Source organism: Aedes albopictus, chromosome 2 (genome assembly GCF_035046485.1).
Source record: "Aedes albopictus strain Foshan chromosome 2, AalbF5, whole genome shotgun sequence".
NCBI classification, from domain to species: Eukaryota; Metazoa; Arthropoda; class Insecta; order Diptera; family Culicidae; genus Aedes; species Aedes albopictus.
The window spans coordinates 483,837,150-483,859,187 of NC_085137.1; the positions used below are offsets into that span (position 1 = coordinate 483,837,150).

Genomic DNA, 22,038 nt, shown 5'->3' on the forward strand with positions numbered 1-22,038 from the left:
AAAGAGTGCCCTATTATCGCAAACTGCTGCATCCTGGAGGATCTTCGTACTCAGTACAATATCAAGGACATACAAAGCGCCCTATCTCCAGATGAGGTCCGGCAAACAACGTTGCTTCTATTTCGAAAACACGCAGGGCTGTACGACCAAATTTAAAACATCCCACTGCCCGTGGCTAGTCATCTCTGCCCCCTGTGGGTTCCAAGCTAGGACTTGCACAGGGTGGAGCCCTGAGCAAATAATCTTTGAATGAATCTGACTTGGTTTGATCACCGCGATACTTTATATGCCTAGTTAGATTGGCTATTTTCGGTGAAATGATCAACAAACAGCATTATTTGCGTAACGCGTTCCGGTCTACTACTCTTCGACCATCATCAGACGCCTAAAAACATTTATTTGTTACAAACATTCTTCACATACATGCTGTTTGTTGATCATTTCACCGAAAATAGCCAATAACTAAGCATATAATCTTTGAATGAGTTCAATCCCTAAAGAATGCCTTATAAATAGTAAACAAAAAGACTACTTTCAAGGACAATCATAGTGTGCCGCGCGCGAATACGGACGTCAGCAATTTTCTCGCGTCGTATTTTTGCCCATGCTGAAATTATCGGCGTTTTTAAGAATTTCGGGTGATGCGAGTTCAAATTGCGTCCCTAAGAAGATTTTACTGAGGAGAATTTGCGTTAGCATAGTTGCGGCTCAACGGGGACTGGCGGTAGTGTTTTCCAAGGTGACACGTTTTGCTAGTGAGGTTTTCTTAGAACAATTCAATTCGACTCACTTGAAGTGTAAATTTTCGGTAATACCAATCCGCGTGGTCAAATTATGAATTTCAAATAACTCAACGTACATATGTAAAGATGGGTAAATTATTGGTTAAATTGGGAAAAAATCCACAGCTCAGGTGAGATTTGAACTCACGACCCTTATTCGCTAGACAAGTGCTTTACCAACTAAGCTACAGAGCCAATTAATGACCCGGTAACTTAGTTGTCATAAGGTTCAATTCTAATCTCATCGATCTATATCATCTTCCCCTAAACCGCAAATATAACCATCTCATATGTACGTTGTGTTATTTGAAATTCATAATTTGACCACACGGATTGGTATTACCGAAAATTTGCACTTCAAGTGAGTCGTTTTCGAGCATCTACCTATACGTAGTTATCTGTCGTATCATATAGAATGCGAACGACGCGTTTGATCGCCTTCCAGGTAGCATTGTTCTTCCTCTACAAGTGGTTGAGGAAGCGTTGCCTGTACGATAGGCAAACAGTTTCAAACAATAAACAAATCGCTTTCGCTCTTCGTACATATGTACAACAGAGATGGTTATATTTGCGGTTTAGGGGAAGATGATATAGATCGATGAGATAAGAATTGAACCTTATGACAACTAAGTTGCCGGGTCATTAATTGGCTCGGTAGCTTAGTTGGTAAAGCACTTGTCTAGCGAATAAGGGTCGTGAGTTCAAATCTCACCTGAGCTGTGGATTTTTTCCCAATTTAACCAATAATTTACCCATCTGTACATATGTACGTTGAGTTATTTGAAATTCATAATTCAATTCGGCCGATGAAAAAAGTGGAATGGCTTACGGCATCCGTTTTTTTTTTGGAAAACGCCTAGTAAAGTGATTTTAATGGTTATGCGGTTCAATACCTCCGTTTTCATAAAGTTGATTGTTCAGACATCAGTTTGATAGGTTGGTGTTTGCTACTATGAATTGTGTGCTATGAATTGTGGGTGCATTGTCTGTGTCTGGTGTACCGGGGAAACATCGGCATACGGCACCGGTGTGGTTGGTGGATCCAGTGTTGCGAAATGAGCGAGTACTCACACATCTAGTCAAACTCACTCATGAGTATGAGCAGTACACCTTAAACTCACTGTGAGTATTACTCACATTTGAGTAAGCGCTGTACAACTCACACTCACTCATGAGTATTGACGTGCAGATACTCACTCACAAGTATGCTTTACTCATATTTATACGGTAATCTAAAATTTATCTAAAGGCTTGGAATCCTAGCAAACATTAAAATGGTATGTTTTATTGGGGCGAATGTATTGAGTCAGTAGACAAGGTTGCTTGTCAATAATTCTATTGTTTTTTTTTTTATTCTAGTGAATTGTATCTTACTGCTAGTTCTAAGCGCTCCGTTAAGCGGTCCTGAAGAGGTCCCCTTTGAGCCCAACAGCTCAACGTGAGGGCTTTTGTTTGAACTCAAACCTCTTGTAGACAGAGATCAATCCCTTGAAATGGCTGTCATCCACATATAACTGGCGTGAAGCCAAAAATTTGGTGCAGAACGTGGTGCTGAATTGAATGGGCGGTTGCATTAAACTGAAAACAGTGATTTTTTTCTGTTAGTGCAGGCGTGACATTCACATATAATTGAGTTCAGCGTTGTTTTAAATGGACGAAATGTATTTGCATGCTTGTGCGTCTTGTAAATTTAATAAAGAACACTAAACGCATTGAACAAATGTGTAAACGATCGTTTTTCGAATGTACGATAATTCGTACGACAAAGTTCGCTTCCGCACGTAGCAGAAGGCAGGCTGAAATTTCGTAAACGAGCCCATTCGAGCCGGCTTCAAGAACTAACGCTTTCTTCAGGGGGTTGGCAGAGATAGCAATTAAGAAAAAGTAATTTTACGGAATCGTGTGGTGTGCTCGATTGGTAGCCGATTTCACCTTGGATTTGACAGTTCGATAGCAGCAGACCTGCTGGAAAGGCGCATATAGTGCTGAATTAATGCCATTTTAGCTGCTTATTGGTTTCCTGGGTGTGATTACTGGCCATGTTACTGGTAGTAATTTGCTCGGCAGTTTTTTTTTTCTTTTTAGGTCCGAGGCTCATATGGTTCAACTATGAGTGGTCCAACTTTATATGAAAAAAAAACTAAGACTTGAAAAAGCTCATGGGATTCCTTCAGAATTTGTTCCTTTTTTTCATTCTTCAATCACTTGACCTAATTTACAGCTCTTTTGTCCACTAGGACACTGCGTTAGCGATTCCAATTGGAAGCTGTACTTACACTTTGTACAGCTCCTAAATGTATTCTATTATAATTCTATTAGATCGAATTGAATTCCGTTGCGCTGTTTTCACTTTCTACCCTATCATGGTAGAATGATGAGCACGGGGATGTTGATGTATGGCTCTTGTTCCTTTCCCAGTCCAATTAGGGGTCCATTATGAGTTGCCGTTAGCCGATATCCAGGTTTCCGGGTCCGTTGGAGCATATGCTCTGAAGAGGGTCAGGTGCCAGCTGCTCTCGGGGGGAAGAGCAACTGACGAAAAATTGCAAGTGCCGGGGCTGGGATCGAACCCATGACCATCCACTTATGAAGTTAACGTGTAGCCACTACGCTACGGGCCCTGGCAATTTGTTCCTTTTGTCACCCATAAGTTCCAATAAAGTTTTGTTTCAATTCTATCAAGTCTAAGCACTTTTTTATGAAACATCCAGCAATTTGTGCTGATAGGGCACAAAGTTGTACCGGATTCTAGCAAAACATTGCTTAAAAATCAACTATTCGTTTTGCTGGTTTTTGCTTTGCTGGATGCGTTAAGTGTGTAGAGTAAGGTGGGGCAAAAGTTCGACCTTAGTTGAAAATTCAACCTATTTCAGAAAATCGAAGCAGATAAAAATAAATAAATACCGTGTGGTGATTCTACCATCCATGAGCTAAAATTTTGCTGAACAAAGTTACGCCAAATGTCTTTTCAATTTTGAGCTGCAACACTTTTTGTATGTGTGTGTTTTATTCGAACTCTTGCCCCACCACTGGGGCAAAAGTTCGAATCTAGTGTTTGTGGAATTTCGCTAACCGTAGCACACTATTTTTACACTTTGGTAATAGGAATACCTGAAACCACTTAATATTTGATGTTAGAACTGGAATACACTTTAAAATCCGATTTGGATTTTACCCAAATCTGGGTTAAATTTAATACACCAAAAATTAGTAGTTTTCCGCCAAATTCAGATAAAACAACATTTTTTTTCAGCTTTAATCGAATTTTCTCACTAATTTCATCATTCTTAGAGATAATATGTACATTTTGCAGAATTTTAGGTTTATACCTAAAGTTGCCACATGACTCGAACTTTTGCCCCACAATTCGAACTTTTGCCCCACATAGTGAACTTTTGCCCACCCATATGATTTCCAAACCTTTTTTGCAAAAAGTTATACATGCTAAAGCATCTTCAAAATATACCTAGTTACGCCCTTAAATAAAATATCGAATTCGATTTCATTAAAATTTCATTCCAAGCATTGGAAGGGCCATCGCATGTTACAATTTTTTGATCAAAAACCTACATTTTGTCATAACTTCTCGAAATATAGATCAATTTTCATAATTTTTGGAGTGAAAGACTCTTTTTCAAAAAGGGTTCGAACAACCTTGACACCCGAAAGAAATAATTTGAATTGAGCTCAAAAACTTCAAAAGAAACTCTTACCCCACTCGAACTTTTGCCCCACTTTACTCTAAGTTTCATGTTCGAAAGTTGAGTACTCAAGTAAATTTACTATTTTTTGTAAATTTTAAATTACAAACTGATCAAGTATTTAGTATGAGGAAAAACGTTACTTTTCCTTACGGAATAATAAAATGGACTATTTTTCCGCGCAGAAAAAAAACTACAGCACTTTTAGATTTACAAGGGAGGCGTTACCAATGTAAAACTTTTTCCTTACTTGCCTACTCAAGTAATTTTGAAGCGAAACCACTATTTGGCCATTACATGCCCTATCTTTTTGCACAGTAATAGAAACTAGCCATATGGGAAAAAACGATCAAATGTATGCGAAAAAGAAAAAAAATAAATGTTTGGACCTAGGAAATGCTGCTATTGACCCTACCAATTTTTATTTGAAGCTAGGTAAATATGCCAAACATCTTTATTGAATACGGTAAAGTGACCCGACGTATGCGAAAAAAGTTATACCATTAACAAAGTGTGGCGAAATATAGAGATTTCCTATTTGATGATATTACTTTGCATGCGTAGGTAAACAATAAGAGTTTTTAGCCTATGGTGCCAAAGCTCTCGAGCAGGCCCACCTTTCCTCGAAAACTGTGCCTAGTATATAAATAATCACCATTGCAGTACAGAACAAACGAAAACATCATTTCAAACCAACAAAAATAACTTACTCACAAAACTCACTGTGAGTAAAATGAGTAACTCACGCGTGAGTAATGACGTCATTACTCACGCGTGAGTATACTCATACGCGAGTAACTCACAGCGCGAGCATTACTCGCTACTCGCAAATGAGTAAGGTGAGTGAGTATTTTTTACTCGTGAGCATGAGTTTCGCAACACTGGGTGGATCATCGACAGCTGGTGGATCATCGACAAGGAAACGCTATCCGGGTGAGAAATTTCCAATCTTTGTTATAATGAAGAATTAGTTGAGGGGAGAGTATCTCTTCATCTCTCGGAGCTCGACGACGGCGCTTCTGAAGTCTGTTCGATGCGTATGATGGGGGAAGGGATAATTCGGTCATCAGCAACTTGTCTCCGGCATCTGTTGCAGATGGCGGCAGATCAGAGTGGCATTGTTGCATGCAACTAGGTGAATTACAGCAATAATTCTAAGGTGGTGATTAGCCAGTGTATGTTGGCAACATTCTTTCGTTTCTTTACTTTTACTGCGAGTTTTGTTTTGGTGCTGTTCTGCTCATTCTCACAGGGATTTTGAATACAGTACTCGAGGTAAAAGTCAAAATCTCACAGGCATGCGTTTGACTCAGTAGTACATTGTTATCGCTGGCGTGGGCAGCTTTTTAGTGACATACCAGTTGAGTATCATAGATAACCTTCAGAATGTTTTATGTAATTTATGGAAATCATAGAATTCAAACTTAAATTTCGATCTGGCTGTTTCCAGAAGGATATATTTGATCAATATTTCATATAATTTGTTCTATTTTCGCGTTCTATTTTATTGTTTACTACATAGTTTACTACTTATAAACGTTTTATTTCAGGAGGATTCAGGTAAATCTACTATTCGTATAGGAGGATTTCGGTAAATTTATAATATTCCTTTTCTATTTCAGTTTTGAAATCGAACACCCAACAAGGATCAAGTTGGGAAAGGAACCAGGCATCAAACAAAAAAAAATTGTGCACCTGAACGTTGACCAAACGTTTCCTTTGAACTTTACCCTTCCACTAACACCCAAATTCCCGTGACGCCTAGGCCTGAAAGAATGTAGAGGTCTCTATGTACTTTCATAGGTGTCCAACTAATCTTCCTTTACCATCCCTCAGCTGTCGCAAGGACGTGGCCAGGACAGCACTCGACCGTTGGAGGATTGCGTCAGTCTTGTCTAAGAGTCAGAGATTAGTCCCAAATCTTTGTGCATTGGTAACGGACAGGAAGGATGCAACCCTCATAACAGCGATCCAGGACTGTACCACCTACGAATTTGTGCGACTTGCTTAATGCTAATGCTAATGCTAAGTTGATATGGGACCAAAATGGAATTCAAAAAGCATACAGGAGTTGGAGTTTTTCCATTTTTTTAAAATTTTCCCATATAAACCGTGTACCTGGCAATACATACAATGCAATGAACAGCATCTTCTCTGAAGAAAGTATTCTAAAATTTTGCTTAATTCTAGAGATATTCACGTCTCAAGGGCTGTCCCATAAATAGGACGCTGGGCCGATATGGGTAAATGCAGTGGATATGAAAATCTTTTTGTTGCAAATTTTATTCAGAAAAAGATTGTAAATTAGTTTTGAAGATGCGAAAAAAATGATTTTATACCATAGGATGGAAATGCATACAAAAAAGGGTATACCAAGAATGCAAGTGCCTCTATTATTGAGGAAAGCAGTTCCTGCCTAAGAAACCGTTCGTGCAAAATTAGTCCCCCTTCAGGAAGCTTGAAACTTATTCGATTTGATGCAATGAATTCCCAAATCAAATTTCCCGGTGTCGAAATGCAATTTTTATAACGATCCCTCCCACCGGGGGGATTTGAAATTAATCGGGAGAGGCATCGAATTTAATTCCGCTTCTCCGTCGCCTCTGACAGACACAGATGCTGTCGCATCGAAGAACAGCATTCCGGACGGAATGAATCTCCATTCATCCAGTCAGCCTAGTTCAGTGTAGTCAGTATGTGGTCTGGTGACTTTTCCGGCTTATGAGACGTCACCAGAGCTCCGGCGGATATTACCCAAGTGCCATAAAGCGAAAGTCAAGCCAAGGCCCAAGCAAGGATGCCACAGCAGATGAGGATGGCTTTATGAAATCGCTCCAATCAATAGCCGTAAATCTTCCGGTGTGCCTCTGACCCAATTTGTGTGCATCTTCATCGTCGTCGTAGTCGTCGTCTCTGTCCGATGGGAGTCAACTTTACAACTCGGATGGTCCTCGTCCATCACATCCGGATCGGCATCCGTCCGTCCGTCCGTCCGTCCGACCGACCGACTGAGACTGACCGAAGAAGAGGAAGTGAGTGTTTATGTCAGATAGGTGCGGTTTATGAAACTGACTTCCAACCATCCGGCGCCCTATCGAAGGGGTCAGTGGCGGCGGTGGTGGTGTGGTGAATAAAGCACGTGGATTGAGTCAATTTTCGAAGGCAAGAAGCGATGACAAAGTATCCCCCGAAGGCCCATAGTGTGGTTGCAGCCAGCCAGCAGTAGCAGAAGTATCAAATTGTAAGCTCGTGCTAGTGCAGTACCTACTGCAGCCTGAGACAGATGATGGTTGCAGTTTGAAGGGAATTTGGTCTATCCAGTGAGGTTGGTAAAGTCAGTGACTTTGGCTGGCTTTATAGGCTTTTGAAGTGGATCCTAAGAAAAAAAAAATGTTCTGGGGATGGCTATTTTTATTGAATGCTTTAATTCGTTCATTACGCAAGCTTTTCATAAATTTTTCCAAGCATCTGGGGAAGCTTTTCCAAGCTTCTGGAAAAACTTTTCCAAGCTTCTGGAAAAACTTTTCCAAGCTTCTGGAAAAACTTTTCCAAGCTTCAGGAGAAGCTTTTCCAAGTTTCTGGAGGAGCTTATCCAAGCGTCTTAAGAAGATTTTCCAAGCTTCTGGAGAAGCTTTTCCAATCTTCTGGAGAAGCTTTTCCAAGCTTCTGGGGAAACTTGTCCCAGCTGCAAGGGAAGCTTTTCCAAGCTCCATGGGAAGCTTTTCCAAGCTAAAGAAGCTTTTCCAAGCTTCTGGAGGAGCTTTTCTAATCTTCTGGGCAAGCTTTTCCAAGTTTCTGGAGAATCTTTTTCAAGCTTCAGTAGAAGCTTTTTCAAGCTTCTGAAGAAGCAATTCCAAGCTTCTGGGGAAGCTTGTCCCAGCTGCAAGGGAAGCTTTTCCAAGCTTCATGGGAAGCTTTTCCAAGCTAAAGAAGCATTTCCAAGCAACTGGAGAAGCTTTTCCAAGCTTCTGGGGAAGCTTTCCCAAGCTTTTGGAGAAGCTTTTCCAAACTTCTGCAGAACCTTTTCCAAGATTCTGGAGAAGCTTTTCCAAGCTTCTGGAGAAGCTTTTCCAAGCTTCTGGAGAAGCTTTTCCAAGCTTCTGGAGAAGCTTTTCCAAGCTTCTGGAGAAGCTTTTCCAAGCTTCTGGAGAAGCTTTTCCAAGCTTCTGGAGAAGCTTTTCCAAGCTTCTGGAGAAGCTTTTCCAAGCTTCTGGAGCTTTCTCAAGCTTCTGGAGAAGCTTTCTCGAGCTTCTGGAGAAGCTTTCTCAAGCTTCCGGAGAAGCTTTCTCAAGCTTCTGCAGAAGCTTTCTCATGCTTCTGGAGAAGCTTCCCTAGCTGAGAGAGCTGCTTTAAGTTTCATGAGAAAGCTGTTCCAAGCTTCAGCGGAAGCTTTTTCAGTTTTTATTTGAAAAATAAAAAATGCAATGGAAAACAGAAAAAAAACTGGTTCAACTTGTGAGTTAACATGAATGATATATTTTCCCATTCTTTTGTGACATCCCTAGTGGGAAAAAATCCATGAAAACGTAAGTGCCGCTCCCATCATAGTGATAAGTGTGCCCTTAGCCACCGGTTAGAAGAAGGCAGCATGTCAAGCTTCATTATCAATCTCTTGCCAACTGTAGCGTAGTCGTCGTCGTCGTCGTCAATAGCTGACGTCCCCCGATCGAACGAAGAAGTCAATCGATGGTTTGACTTGGCTTCCTCTTTCGCCTGTTCAGGAGGTCTGACACACACAGAGCGAGACACCGACGACGACGTCGACGCCAACGACGAAGTTGTTGATGATAGTAATAAATTGTAAACATGCCAAGGTAAACCACAGGCCTTCCCGAACCCGGCAAGTTCCACTTACCTCCGACCAGCACCACCGACATCAGGTTGATCGAGACGCCGTAGTTGGTTTCGTGATTCAGCCCTTTCAGGTAGACTTCCTCCTTGTGGTCATCAACACGGGCTATCAGCCGGGCTCCGTGCACGTCTATCCGGACCTGGAAGGGAAGGGGGACAAGAAGGTATGGGTGGGTGAGAGATTATCATCGCATCGGTCTCGGCTCGGGGCCGCAGGAATTTTATGAGGGTGTGGATGTAAAATTGCTCCGATTAGCAGCAAGGATGGTTTTGCGAAGATTAAAGCGAGTGGCTTTTTCGTTTTCGATGGAGTGTGGACTCAGCTCAGGGGTCACCCAGTGGAACATTGTGAACTCGCAGGACACGCAACGCCCCCAGACAGAATTAGTCAAGGTTTTGAAATGTTTTGAATTTGATTAGCATTATAACTGAATTCATTTTGACAGACAATGAAATCCCACTGGGATGGGTGTTTGCTGTTCCCACGTAGAAGGACATCCCTCCTGGAGGATTATTCGGTAGTAAAAGTTGCTCGTCGTTACACATACATGGGGGCGCATAAACAATTAGATGTGCCACTTCTGTAAAGTTTTCAGCACTGAACCACGTGTGAGACGTGACTTTGGTTCTCTTTAAAGCAGGGCATCTCAACCAAATTGATCAGCACCTATGTAAGGCATTAAGTTTTTCATCAGACATGCTTCAAGGTTCGAACAGCTTTCCAGAAAGTTCTTTGCTTATTGAAAAAAAAAAAATGATGGATTAGGTTAGATTGAAACTGAGTTGTTCAAACTTCGATAAATTATTACACTACTGCAAATGTTTCCTACGGCAGAGGAATCTCATCACATTAAACGATTCTCGTTAATTAGAAGCTGTAAAGTAATTTATCGAAAAGTTTTTGGAAGCATCATTTATATACTGCTGGAAGAATTCTTTACGGAGATTCTTAGTAAAAATGTCTGAACTTCAATAATAATTTTAAAATTACACATTCTGACAGAATTTATGAAAAAAAAAACAGGAAAAATTTATACAAGATTTTTTAAAGATTTAACTGAACTAACAATGAGTAGCATTTCAAATTTTTATTGTAGATTGGTATTGTAGTGGTGTAGGTTGGATCTGCAAGGCAGCCATTGTGGCGGCTTCTCTGGGTTCTCTTACATGCTTTCTTAAGCAGTTTTATAATCAGTTGATAATGAAGAAAGTATACGAATTAAAAAAAAATCCCAATCGGACTTCTTATAACAAAAATGTTGAAATTTTTTGTAGGATTGCCAAGGCCCATGTTTTCAAATCCTATGAAGCAATATTTGGTAAAAATTTGGCAAAATTCATCATTATTTTCAGAGTAGGGCATTCGATGCGTAAGAAAACGCGAAGGGTAAATATACTGCAGTGCGTATTTTTTTCATTTTTCATACAATCGATTTTTATTTCAAATTTAATCTACGCTCCGATAAAGTTGAAATTATTATTGCAACTCACTACTATCTTATGTTTCAAACATTCGTTGGGAAATAGTTTTTTAATTGAATTTTCCACATTAAATATACATAATTTATTATTTTTTTGCAATTTAGTAAAAAGCAAGTCCCTTGTGCTCGCTAATAAGACATCAATCTAACACAAAAATTCATTTCATCGAAAGGTTTTCTATTCAGCTTTCAATTCATGCCAAAAGGTTGGTTCACTGCAGCACAAACTATTTGAATTAAAGAAAATTCAAAACCTTTGAAGAATGTAAATCTTTATCTTCAGCAATAACTTTAAAACTGTTCAACTTATAAAAATGAATCACGATTCCAGCATCAGCTAGCTTCATGTTCTCAATTGCCTGGATCAATGCAACGATACAACAGTGGTTTGTCACGCTGAAGTACTAAGGAATTCGAAAAAAAAATGTAAGTAATATTTCATAATTTTAGTGTTATTGATGCAAACCAAAACGAGCATCATCAATTTCTAGAATTGAAACATTTTCAAAACACTTCACTAAAACTCATATCTTGACAAACAAAAAAAAAAAAAAATAATGAAGTTTGAAAGTCGCAGATAAAATAGGCCTACCCGTTTGAAGCTTAGCACAAGTAGCGGCTATAAAAAGAATGTAGTCGTCCTTACAGTGAAGGAAGGTGATGGTATTTTTTAAATTTTTAACTATTTATGCAGTTCAAAACTCGAAAAATGTACTTTTGTTTGTTAATTTTTTTTTAGAAAGTCCTTACAAAAGTTCATTGGTACGCTCCAGGAATTTTCAATCGGAAATCCATCCTATTATTTGTATTCATATTTTTTTTTTATTTTCTGGTCCAATTTTGTAAGCATTGTAAATGTATGTTCCCTACACTTCCATTGAAAATATGGAGTTTATCACAGTTAATATCAGCTGGAATTCACAATGCAAAGTTCTTACAACTTCTGCCAGTGTAGTGAAACCATCTTAAGAAAAACTATAAAAGAAATAAAAGAAAACAAAACTACTCTTTTTTATCGTAGCACATTTTGAAAAAAAAAAATTATTTTAACACAGCTTCCAGTTCATAATTTTAATAGCAATATCGTGAAAAAACATTGTGTATCCTAGAAACCCAGAGAAAGTTTAGTTATTCAAAACATTCATATACATAAAAAAAATATTCGTGAGATTTTTGATTTCATGTTAGTTTTATCGTGAAACTATCCTATTCATTTTGTATTCCTTAGTTTGTAGCTCAGAATCTCAGCTTCTAGTGCTCAAATTGACTTCCAATTTACTTGATAACATGAAATTTAATATGTTAAGAAGTTAGATTATTCTGTGCAAGATTTTGATACATACGTACATTTATTTGTTCAACATCATTAAGATAAGACATAATCAACAATAGTACGCCACAATACTCGGTTTGTGGCTGCCGCTCTCCATCCTCGGTCGCGCCCAATGCTCGCCACGCTCCACCCATCGTGCTCTCTGCGCTCCACGCCTTGTTGTGCCAACCGGATCCGTTGCAAACACCAGCTTTGCAGGGTTGTTGTCCGGCATTCTTGAAACATGCCCTGCCCAACGTATCCTTCCGGCTTTGGCCACCTTCTGGATGCTGGGTTCACCGTAAAGTGCAGCGAGCTCATGGTTCATCCTACTCCGCCACACACCGTTCTCCTGCACACCGCCGAAGATCGTTCTTAGCACGCGTCGCTCGAAAACTCCGAGTGCTTGTAGGTCCTCCTCGAGCATGGTCCATGTCTCGTGCCCGTAGAGGATCATCGGTCTTATTAGCGTTTTGTACATGGTGCATTTGGTGCGTGGGTGAATCTTTTTCGACCGCAGTTTCTTCTGGAGCCCGTAATAGGCCTGACTTCCGCTGATGATGCGCCTCCGAATTTCTCGGCTCACGTTGTTGTCAGCCGTCAGTAAGGATCCAAGGGAGACGAATTCCTCCACCACCTCGAAAGTATCCTCGTCTATCGTAACATTACTACCCAGACGGATCCTGTCGTTTTCGGTTCCGCCTACCAGCATGTACTTTGTTTTTGATGCATTCACCACCAGTCCGACCTTTGCTGCTTCGCGTTTCAGGCGGGTGTACAGTTCTGCCACCGTTCCAAATGTTCTAGCGATAATGTCCATGTCGTCCACGAAGCACACAAATTGACCGGATTTTGTGAAAATCGTTCCCCGGCTGTTGAGCCCGGCTCGTCGCATCACACCTTCCAGAGCGATGTTGAAGAGTAGACATGAGAGTCCGTCACCTTGTCGCAGTCCCCGGCGAGAAACGAATGAACTGGATAGTTCACCCGAAACCCTTACGCAGTTTTGCACACCGTCCATCGTTGCTTAAATCAGTCTAGTCAGCTTCCCAGGAAAGCCGTTTTCGTCCATGATTCTCCATAGCTCTGCGCGGTCGATACTGTCGTATGCCACTTTGAAGTCGATGAACAGGTTGGGACCTGGTATTCACGCCATTTCTGAAGGATTTGCCGTACGGTAAAGATCTGGTCCGTTGTCGACCGGCCGTCGATGATAACTTGATAACTTCCCACGAACTCATTTGTTTTAGGTGACAGACGACGGAAGATGATCTGGGATAGCACTTTGTAGGCAGCATTCAAAATAGTGATCGCCCTGAAGTTCTCACATTCCAAATGGTCGCCTTTCTTGTGAATGGGGCAGATTACCCCTTCCTTCCACTCCTCCGGTAGCTGTTCGGTTCCCCAGATCCTGATTAAACTTTTCTGGGCCCTTCTTGATGAGTTCAGCTGCGATACCATCCTTACCAGCTGCTTTGTTAGTTTTGAGCTGGTGAATGGCATCCTTAACTTCCCTCAGCGTGGGAGTTGGTTCATTTCCGTCCTCCGCTGCACTGGCGTCGTCGTTCCTTCCGTTGCCGTAGGCTCCCGTGCCTACGTTCTCCACGCCGTTCAGGTGCTGATCGAAGTGCTGCTTCCACCTTTCGATCACCTCACGTCCGTCCGTCAAGAGGCCTCCGTCTTTATCCCTGCATATTTCGGCTCGCGGCACGAAGCCGTTGCGGGATGCGTTGAGCTTCTGATAGAACTTCCGTGTTTCTTGGGAACGGCACAGCAGTTCCATTTCTTCACACTCCGCTTTTTCCAGGCGGCGCTTTTTCTCCCGAAAGAAGCGGGTCTGCTCAGTGGCGTAGCTAGGAATTTGGGGGCCCGGTGCGGAAGCAAATTGGTAGGCCCCCCAGAAAATTTCATAATATGTACATATTTTACAATGATAAATCTATACATTTAACTGTCGAATGATCGCACTGTTGCATTTTGTACAAAACATTGAAAAAATCTCGCATTTTGTACTAAGCATTCTAGTGATGCTGGCAGTGCACTGCAGTGATGGCCAACGGAAGGTTAAACATTATCTAGGATTTCTAATCTAATTTTAAGGAAAATGATTTATTCCTACCATAATTTGAGCAAAATGTGGAGTTTAAATGAGTGCAACCATATTTTGTGAACGTGATCTGTTGTCCATATTTTTTTTCTTGTTGATTTACATCGTTAAAGGGTGAAAATCAACTATGGCGAATAATTGGTACTATAGCCATAATTGGAGCACTTACCCTATCTTGTATTATTTACTGTATTCCTTCATGATTTTTTTCGGTAGCGAAAGATTTTTTTTATAAGAATTATGCCGAAAAAGTTTTTAACAAATTATTTAGAAATTGCACAAAATAGTCCTTATAAAAGGCTTTCAAAGATTGCTCTCCCGGGTAGACGAGAATATCTAAATCATATCTCAAATCAAACACTTTTTGCTGTTATAGCTCGATGTGGTTTTGATGTGTTATTCAAAAATCTAATGAATATCGCACGAATAGCTCAAAGTGATATGATATCAGTATTTGTTCTTGCCGAAATAGCTGAAAATTTCTAAGAACAAGTTCAGCTCTTCTACACGAAATGGAACACATACACCCAAAGAGATGGCTCAATGTTAGTGAAATGCCATGTGTCCCTTTCTGAGCTGTTGAAACGAAGAACCGCATGCTCTTATTCCCATGTTATTTACAACAGTGAGCCACAGTTGAGTGGTAAGCATCGCCGCCTGTGAAACCTAAGGTCGTAAGTTCGATGCTGGATGCTGATATTTTTTTTTCTAGAAAAAATTGACAAATCTTGTCTGCTATTTTTTTGATCTTGTAATATCTTAACGAGCTATTATTGAGTAGTTCACCATATAAGATTCTGCTATTATTTGAGGGGCCCAAATGCAAAGGGGTATAAGTGACCATTGTGTCGATTTTGAGCTGAGCATATCAAAAAATTCTTCAGATTTTATGCTTTCAGGAACTTTTATAAGTTTGTTTTACGATGTTTGGAAAAATTACAATAAATCGGAAAAAATGTGTCGATTTTGCAACTCCATACATTTTATATGGGATGAAAAATTGGTGAAAAACTTTAAACCTCATTTACTCGAAAGTGGGTTTTTGTCACTTACACCCCTTTGCTTCTAACCCCCTGATTTATGTTCTTTTACCTCTTATATCAATCAAACCAATATCAGTTTTTGCTCTTCAGTAATTCAATTCAATCATTACTGAATATGCTATTCATCAGATTTTTCCACCTACTCGGGTTACCTTTTTCTTTGGGAAATCTTTCTTGAAGAATAATTTGTCTTCAAGAATCTTTTAAATTGTTAATGCAAGGATGTCATTCAGTATTGAGCATGAGCATGAGCATGATTGACCGCCCGCGGTTGCTCCTCTGTTATTGCAAGGACATCTGCATTTACACAAAGAACCAACAGATGAAGCTTGGGACTAGCCTTCTCTCATTGTGTGCAAGGATGTCATTCAGTATTCCTCTAAAAACGCTCCTTCAGGAATAATATTATTATTAGCAGTGGAGCGGACCTGGTGTGATGGTTAGAACATTTGACTATCACGCCGAGGACCTGGGATCGAATCCCACTCCCGACAAACTCGCAAAATGTGAGTTCTTCCTTCGGAAGGGAAGTAAAGCGTGGGTCTTCGATAAACTAGCCTAGGGCTAAAAATCTCGTTAATACAGATAAAAAAAAAATATATTATTAGCTTTATTAATGAGGCTTTCAGCCCCTTGGCTGGTTCACCTGAGACATTCAGGAATGTTTTCAAAAGTACTACAGAGTAATTCAAAAGATTCTTGCAAAGGCTTCATCGAGTAAGTCTCGAAATATCAGTTCAGGAATCTATCAATTATGTCTCTGAGGATTTATCTAGAAGATCATCTAAAGAATTCTTGAAAAATTCCAGGAAAAATACTACAAAAAACCACCAATGATTCATTCAGAACCAGATATTCTTCCAAAAAATTACATCTGGATCCCCTCAGAGGAAGAGAAGCCCTTCTAGAATTTCTTTAAACCTTCTTCCGTTTCTTCCAGGGAATCCTCTAAATATTCCTTTGGTGATTTTCGACGAAAGTCAAATATTTCTCCATATACAGGGGATAGACGAAATGATCGGGACAGGCAAAATTTTCACTTCTCAATTTTTTTTCAAATAGCTGTAACTTTTCGAAAGGTGAATCAAACATTCTCAAATTTTTAATGTGAGATGATCAACTAATTGTGTATTAGTGGTCTAATTTTGGAAAAGATCGGGCTATTCTGCACGAAGTTATGAAAATTCTAGAAAAAGGTGTAATTATCTGATAGCCAACTTTGAGCTGTTATATCTTCGAATTCAAATAACCGAATGCAAAGAAATTTCGACCAATTATGACTTATATAATGAGCTTTGGAAAACCTTTGACACAACATAGAATTCTCAACGCGGAAGAGAATTATAACGATTAGATTATTTTTCTAATAAAACACCAAATTATCCAAAATTTCAACATCGTTTCAAAATTCAGGATACTAATTATAGTTCATTTAAACTCCCGGAAATTGAGTTGAATATAAATATGTAATGAAGAAAAGTAACAACATAGCCGGCAATAAATTAAAAAGGTAATGGGGTGCATATTAAAAATAGACCAATTTACTAAAAAAATCATAATATAAATTAAATCGCTATAACTATTTTGCTTGTTGAAAATTTCAAATTGAGTCAAACGTTTTTCAGAGCTCATTATATAAGTCATAAATGGTCAAAGTTTCTTTGCATTTTGTTCATTGAATCCAGAGATATAACAGCTCAAAGTTGGATATCGGATAATTATACCTTTTTCAAGAATCTTTATAACTTCGTGCAGAATAGCCTGATCTTTTCCAAAAATGGACCACTAATACACAACTATCATCATCTTACAGAGAAAATTTGAGAATATTTGATGCACTTTTCGAAAAGTTACAGCTATTTGCATTTTTTTTTTAAAAGTGATAATTTTGCCTGTTCCGATCATTTTGTCTATCCCCTGTATTCTTCAAGCCTTTCTCAGTTATTCCCTCAAATAACTTTATCAGATATTTCTACAATAATTAAACTTGGAATTTCCTCAAGCATTCATAACTTATCTTGGCGTCCTTTTTAAGATTTCTTAAGAATTATTTCCTAGGATTACTTCAGAGATCCCACCAAAGATTCCTTTTTCCAAAAGTATTCTTCAAAAAGTTTCTCTAAGGTTTTACTAAGAGATTCATCCTAGAATTCCTCCTAGAAATTTCCAAAGAATCAATTGGATAATAATAAAACAAAATCTCCAAGTATTCCTACAGTAGAAATTGAATTAAATAAATTATATTAATTAAATTAAACTTTTAGAAGGACTTCTGTAGGAATTCTTTCGAAAAATACTTCTGGACTTTCAATATCCATCAACTCTAAGAGTTTTCTCAAGAGTTCCTTCAGCAATTTTTGCTAGTATTCCTAGCACTTTTCAAAAAACTTCTATTCCGCTTTTTGATAAGACTCCTTAAAAATTCTTCCAAGAAACCTTTTGAAAAATAATTCTAAGTTTCCATCACGCATCTCACTCAGGAATTTCTCCAGAATTTATGATTGATTCCTCCAGAATTATTACGTTATTTTTTATATAATCCGTGCTCACTTCTAACAAATATACAAAAATAAGAAGCAGAACAAAAAGCGCTTCACTCCTTTGTTTTGAGTGGTATGAAAATGGCAGCGTATATAAATAGTAAAAGAACAGATGCCCTATCTTATCAAAACAAATAACTTCTCCAGTAGTCTCTCCAAGGATTCCTCCTAAGACTATTTTGCCACTTTCTGCAGGAGTTCTTTAAGAATACCTAGAAGCATCCTTTAAGTAATTAATGCTAGGCTAAGATTTCAAAGAGGATATCCATCGGGATTTTTTCAGGAATCACTTCAAGAATTCATACGGTTATTTTTCCAAGGATTTCTAAAATATTTCTTCAAAAAAAGTCTCCTGGAAATTATCACAAGATTCTGTCAGAATTTCTACAAGGATCTTGTTAGAAACTCCTGCGAAGGTTTCATCAATATTTTAAAGCATTCTGCTTAATTTTTTAATAACATCTCCAAAGCTTCTACCATTACTTTTGGGATTTTTCCAGGAATCGATTTTCTAAGGTTATTCAACATTCTAATGGAATTCCTTCAAAGAAGCGTGTAGAAATTGCTCCCAAATTTCCTTCAGGATTTTTTCCAGAGATTTCTTTAGTAGCTCATTCAATAAGTATTCTTGCAATTTCTCCGAAGATTACTTCAGATTTTATTCAAGTTAGTATTCTCTTAAAATTTCTTTAATTGATTTCATTCATTCATTCTTAAACTGATTTTCCCAGGTATTTAACAAATAATTTTGTACAAGAAATCTTTTGGGATCCTTTCATGCAAGGATTTCTTCTTGTATTAATTCAATTACTCCTGCAAGAGTTTTCCGGAGATTCTTTCACAAATTCCTCCAAGAAATTCTGTAGGAAATCCTCCAGAGGAGGCATTGAGTGTTTTGCTAGTTTATTTTTAGAAATTCCTCTAATAAGCCTATTCAAGGATTCATAAATTCCTCCAATGAATACTTAAGAAACTCAAATAAAAAAATATAAGAATTCTTTCAATTCTCACAGAAATTCCCCCAAGAAATTCTAATGGAATTTCTTCATACATTTTTAGGAAATTAATTGTGATCTCTTCTGGTAATCATCTTAATTTTTTGGAAATTTTATTAGTAATTCTCTTGAGATTTTTCTCGGTCGTTCCGTTGTAAATTCTTTGATTTTTTTTTAATTTGCAAAAGTGTATCTCGTAGAAAAGTAGTAACAAACAAGCTTTTAAAAGTTGTCACTTAAATTTACAAACGAATCGACTAATTAAATTTCAAAGTACCTATCGAATGAATTTCAACATTGAACTATTGAAAGTATTACAAATGTAATTGTGAGGTATATTTGCAAAGGGACTGCCGGTGGAACTTTCAAAGAAATTGCTAAAATCCCGTGATAAATTTCCAAAGCAGCTGGCCAAAGAGTTTAAAAAAGTGATGTTAAAGATGTTTTCACAAATAATAATCTAATTCAACTTCGAATATTATCGCCGAGAAATTTCCAAAAGAGTTATTGAAGATTTCGATGGAAGTGCCGAAATAGTTTTCAAAAACATTTGCAAAGAAAACCCCAAGAATAATTTTATAGGAGTTTTCGGATTAAATCCAATCAAAGCATTTCCCAATAATTAGCCAAAAAAAACTCCGCCAAAAGATATTCGAATTTTTTTTTTCAGAAAAAAGTTGAATTTATTCCGAACGTAATTACCAGAGGTTTTCTCAAACGCATTGTCAAAAAAAAACAGTGAAAAGTTGCAGACGGAATTCCCAACGAAATTTCCGTTGAAATAAAAATCTGAAGAACTTCGTAGAAATAAAAATCAGAAGCCATTTTTGTAGCATTGCCGAGAATTAATTGAAGAAGTTTCCAAAGGAATTGCCTAACAATAAATCAAAAGTATCGCCAAAGGAAATTTTCAGAGCAATTGCCGAATGAATTTCCAAATTAATGTTTAAAGATCCTTAATGAATTTGTACACGGGTTTCCGAATTAGTTACTAAAAAAAATAAAAATACTTCAGAAATTCTAATAAATAATGTAAAAATTCTCACAGGAATTCCTCCAAGAAATTCTACTGGAATTCCTCAATGAATCATTTAGAAATTCTTCCAAGGTTTTTATTAGATTTTTTTTTCTATTGATGCCTTAAAGGGTTTCTTTAGCGATAACACCAGTTTCGTCCGGATTTCCTTCACGAAACTTCTAAGGAAAGTTTCTAACGATTTCATCAAGCATTTTTTTCCAAGTGCGGAGCTCTAAGAACTCTTTCTGGGACATCTTTTACGATTCTTCTGGGAAATACTTCAAGAACTTCTTTACAAATTCCTCCAAGATTTCCTGCGAAAGTTGCTACAGCGATTCCTTAGGAAATTCCTCGTTCATTTCTGAAGAAATTTCTTCAGTATTATGTAATCCCAAGAACTCCATAAAGAGTTTCTTAAATATATCCACTAACGATTCTTTTGAAGCTACCCCACATGTTTTCTTCAGCATTTTTTCAGAGGAATACTTTAGGAATTCCTTCAAGATTTTTTTTTATAAACTTCTCCAAGGGTTCATTTTGCACTGCCTCATATGATTTTGAAGTCCTTTCAAGGATTTCTTAAGAATTTTTTCAAGCATTTCTTTAGTCATACCTGCAGGGATTTCCTCAGAAATTTCTCTAATAATTGCTGTAGGAAATCATCCAAAGATTCCTTAGGCAATGTTTTCAAGGCCTCTTTCAAAATTCGTTCAATAATCTTTCAAGAAATTCCAGTAAAGATTAAATCCTTTCTCCAAGGATTTTTTTTCATGTTACGAATAAAGATTCGTTCATGGATTTTTCAGTTTTTCTTCAGATAACCCTACAAAGATGAACACATTCATCCCCAAAGTATTGCTGCACAAATTTCCTCATTTCCTCCCCCTGCAGAAATTCCTCCAAGGAAATATGTAGGAATTATTTTGAAGACTGTTTTTTTTATTTGCACCAAAGAATTTGGAATTCTTTACTAATTCTGTAAAAATACTTCCAGAACATCATCAAATATACCTCCAAAATCAACCCAATGATTCTTTCCTAACACATCTTAGAATTCATCCAGGCGATTTTTCAAGGATTTTTTTTAGAAATTTCTACAAAAAATGCTACAGACATTTCTACAAGGATTCCTTCGGGAATTCATTCAAATTTCTTCAGAAAATCTCCCAAGGATCCATTCAGGTATGGTAAGGCTCCAATCATGATCTCAAAAAATCATAAATGATATTTTCAGTGAGGAACTCCTGCAAGATTCCTTCTTGAAGAAATCTCTAAAATCATACTTGGACAGATTTCTTATGGTCCATCTAAAGGATTTCTTGAAGGGCATTATGACATAATCCTTCAATGGCTTTATGATCGTTTCCGAAGAGGTATTTCCGAACGACTGCTTGAAGAAATTCGTACAAAAAAAATCTCAAAGGGATTCCTGAAGGATTTTTCGATATTTTTTTGAAGAAATTCCTGAAGAAATGTTAGGAGGAGTTCCTGAAGGAATCATTGTAAGTATTCGTAAACCAATGCTTAGAAATTTTTTTAAGCAATCCCTAAAAAATGTTCTGAAGTAAATCTTAGAGGAATTTTTGTAGAAGTCTTTGAAGTAACTACCTGATAAATCGTAAAAAGATATTCTTGCCCGAAAGAATTCCCACAGAAAGCCTTCAAGGACGTTGAATGCGTTCAGTTCTTAATTTTGATGAATGGGGCCCCTGAATTTCAGCTGCTATCTTAAGCTAAATCAAGAGCTTTGTTTGGTTCTGTGGTTAGGATATCATGGATGTTTTCATAATGCTCATGAATTTTACTTCCATATCGGTATTGAATATCGTAAAATTCAATTTTGATTTTAAACACATTTTTAATTGTATTTTGGGGCTCCTGCAGGTGCAAAGACTACTCTAATATAAACAAAACTACACGAATAAAGTGTATACATCTTTAATTGTTAATAATAGAACTTCAAAATAGCCATCTGTGTTCCCCATTCCAAAATCTCTTGATCATCACGAAGAGGCCCCTGCATAACTACCCAAGTAACACAGAAAACATCTTTTGAAATTGGATTTTAAAAAGATGTATTATAAATGAATTATAAGAGAAATTTGTAACATCTTTAGTTGAAAACATGTTCTTACCAAGTATTGCAACAACAAGCTGAAAAATAATACCATCAACATATTTGGAAGTTGGTTTTACGTCTTAAATACC

The 22,038-nt window shown here is 37.9% G+C and overlaps 1 protein-coding gene across 1 annotated transcript in view; it reads right to left on the bottom strand.

Annotated features, from left to right (window-relative positions):
- The window catches only part of LOC109399283 (axotactin), a 214,532-nt gene that overhangs the window by 70,390 nt on the left and 122,104 nt on the right, over nucleotides 1-22,038 (bottom strand). Inside the window, exon 7 of the mRNA XM_062854139.1 lies at nucleotides 9,339-9,474. Coding sequence (XP_062710123.1) covers nucleotides 9,339-9,474 — 136 coding nt within the window. The remainder of the gene's footprint in view (nucleotides 1-9,338; nucleotides 9,475-22,038) is intronic.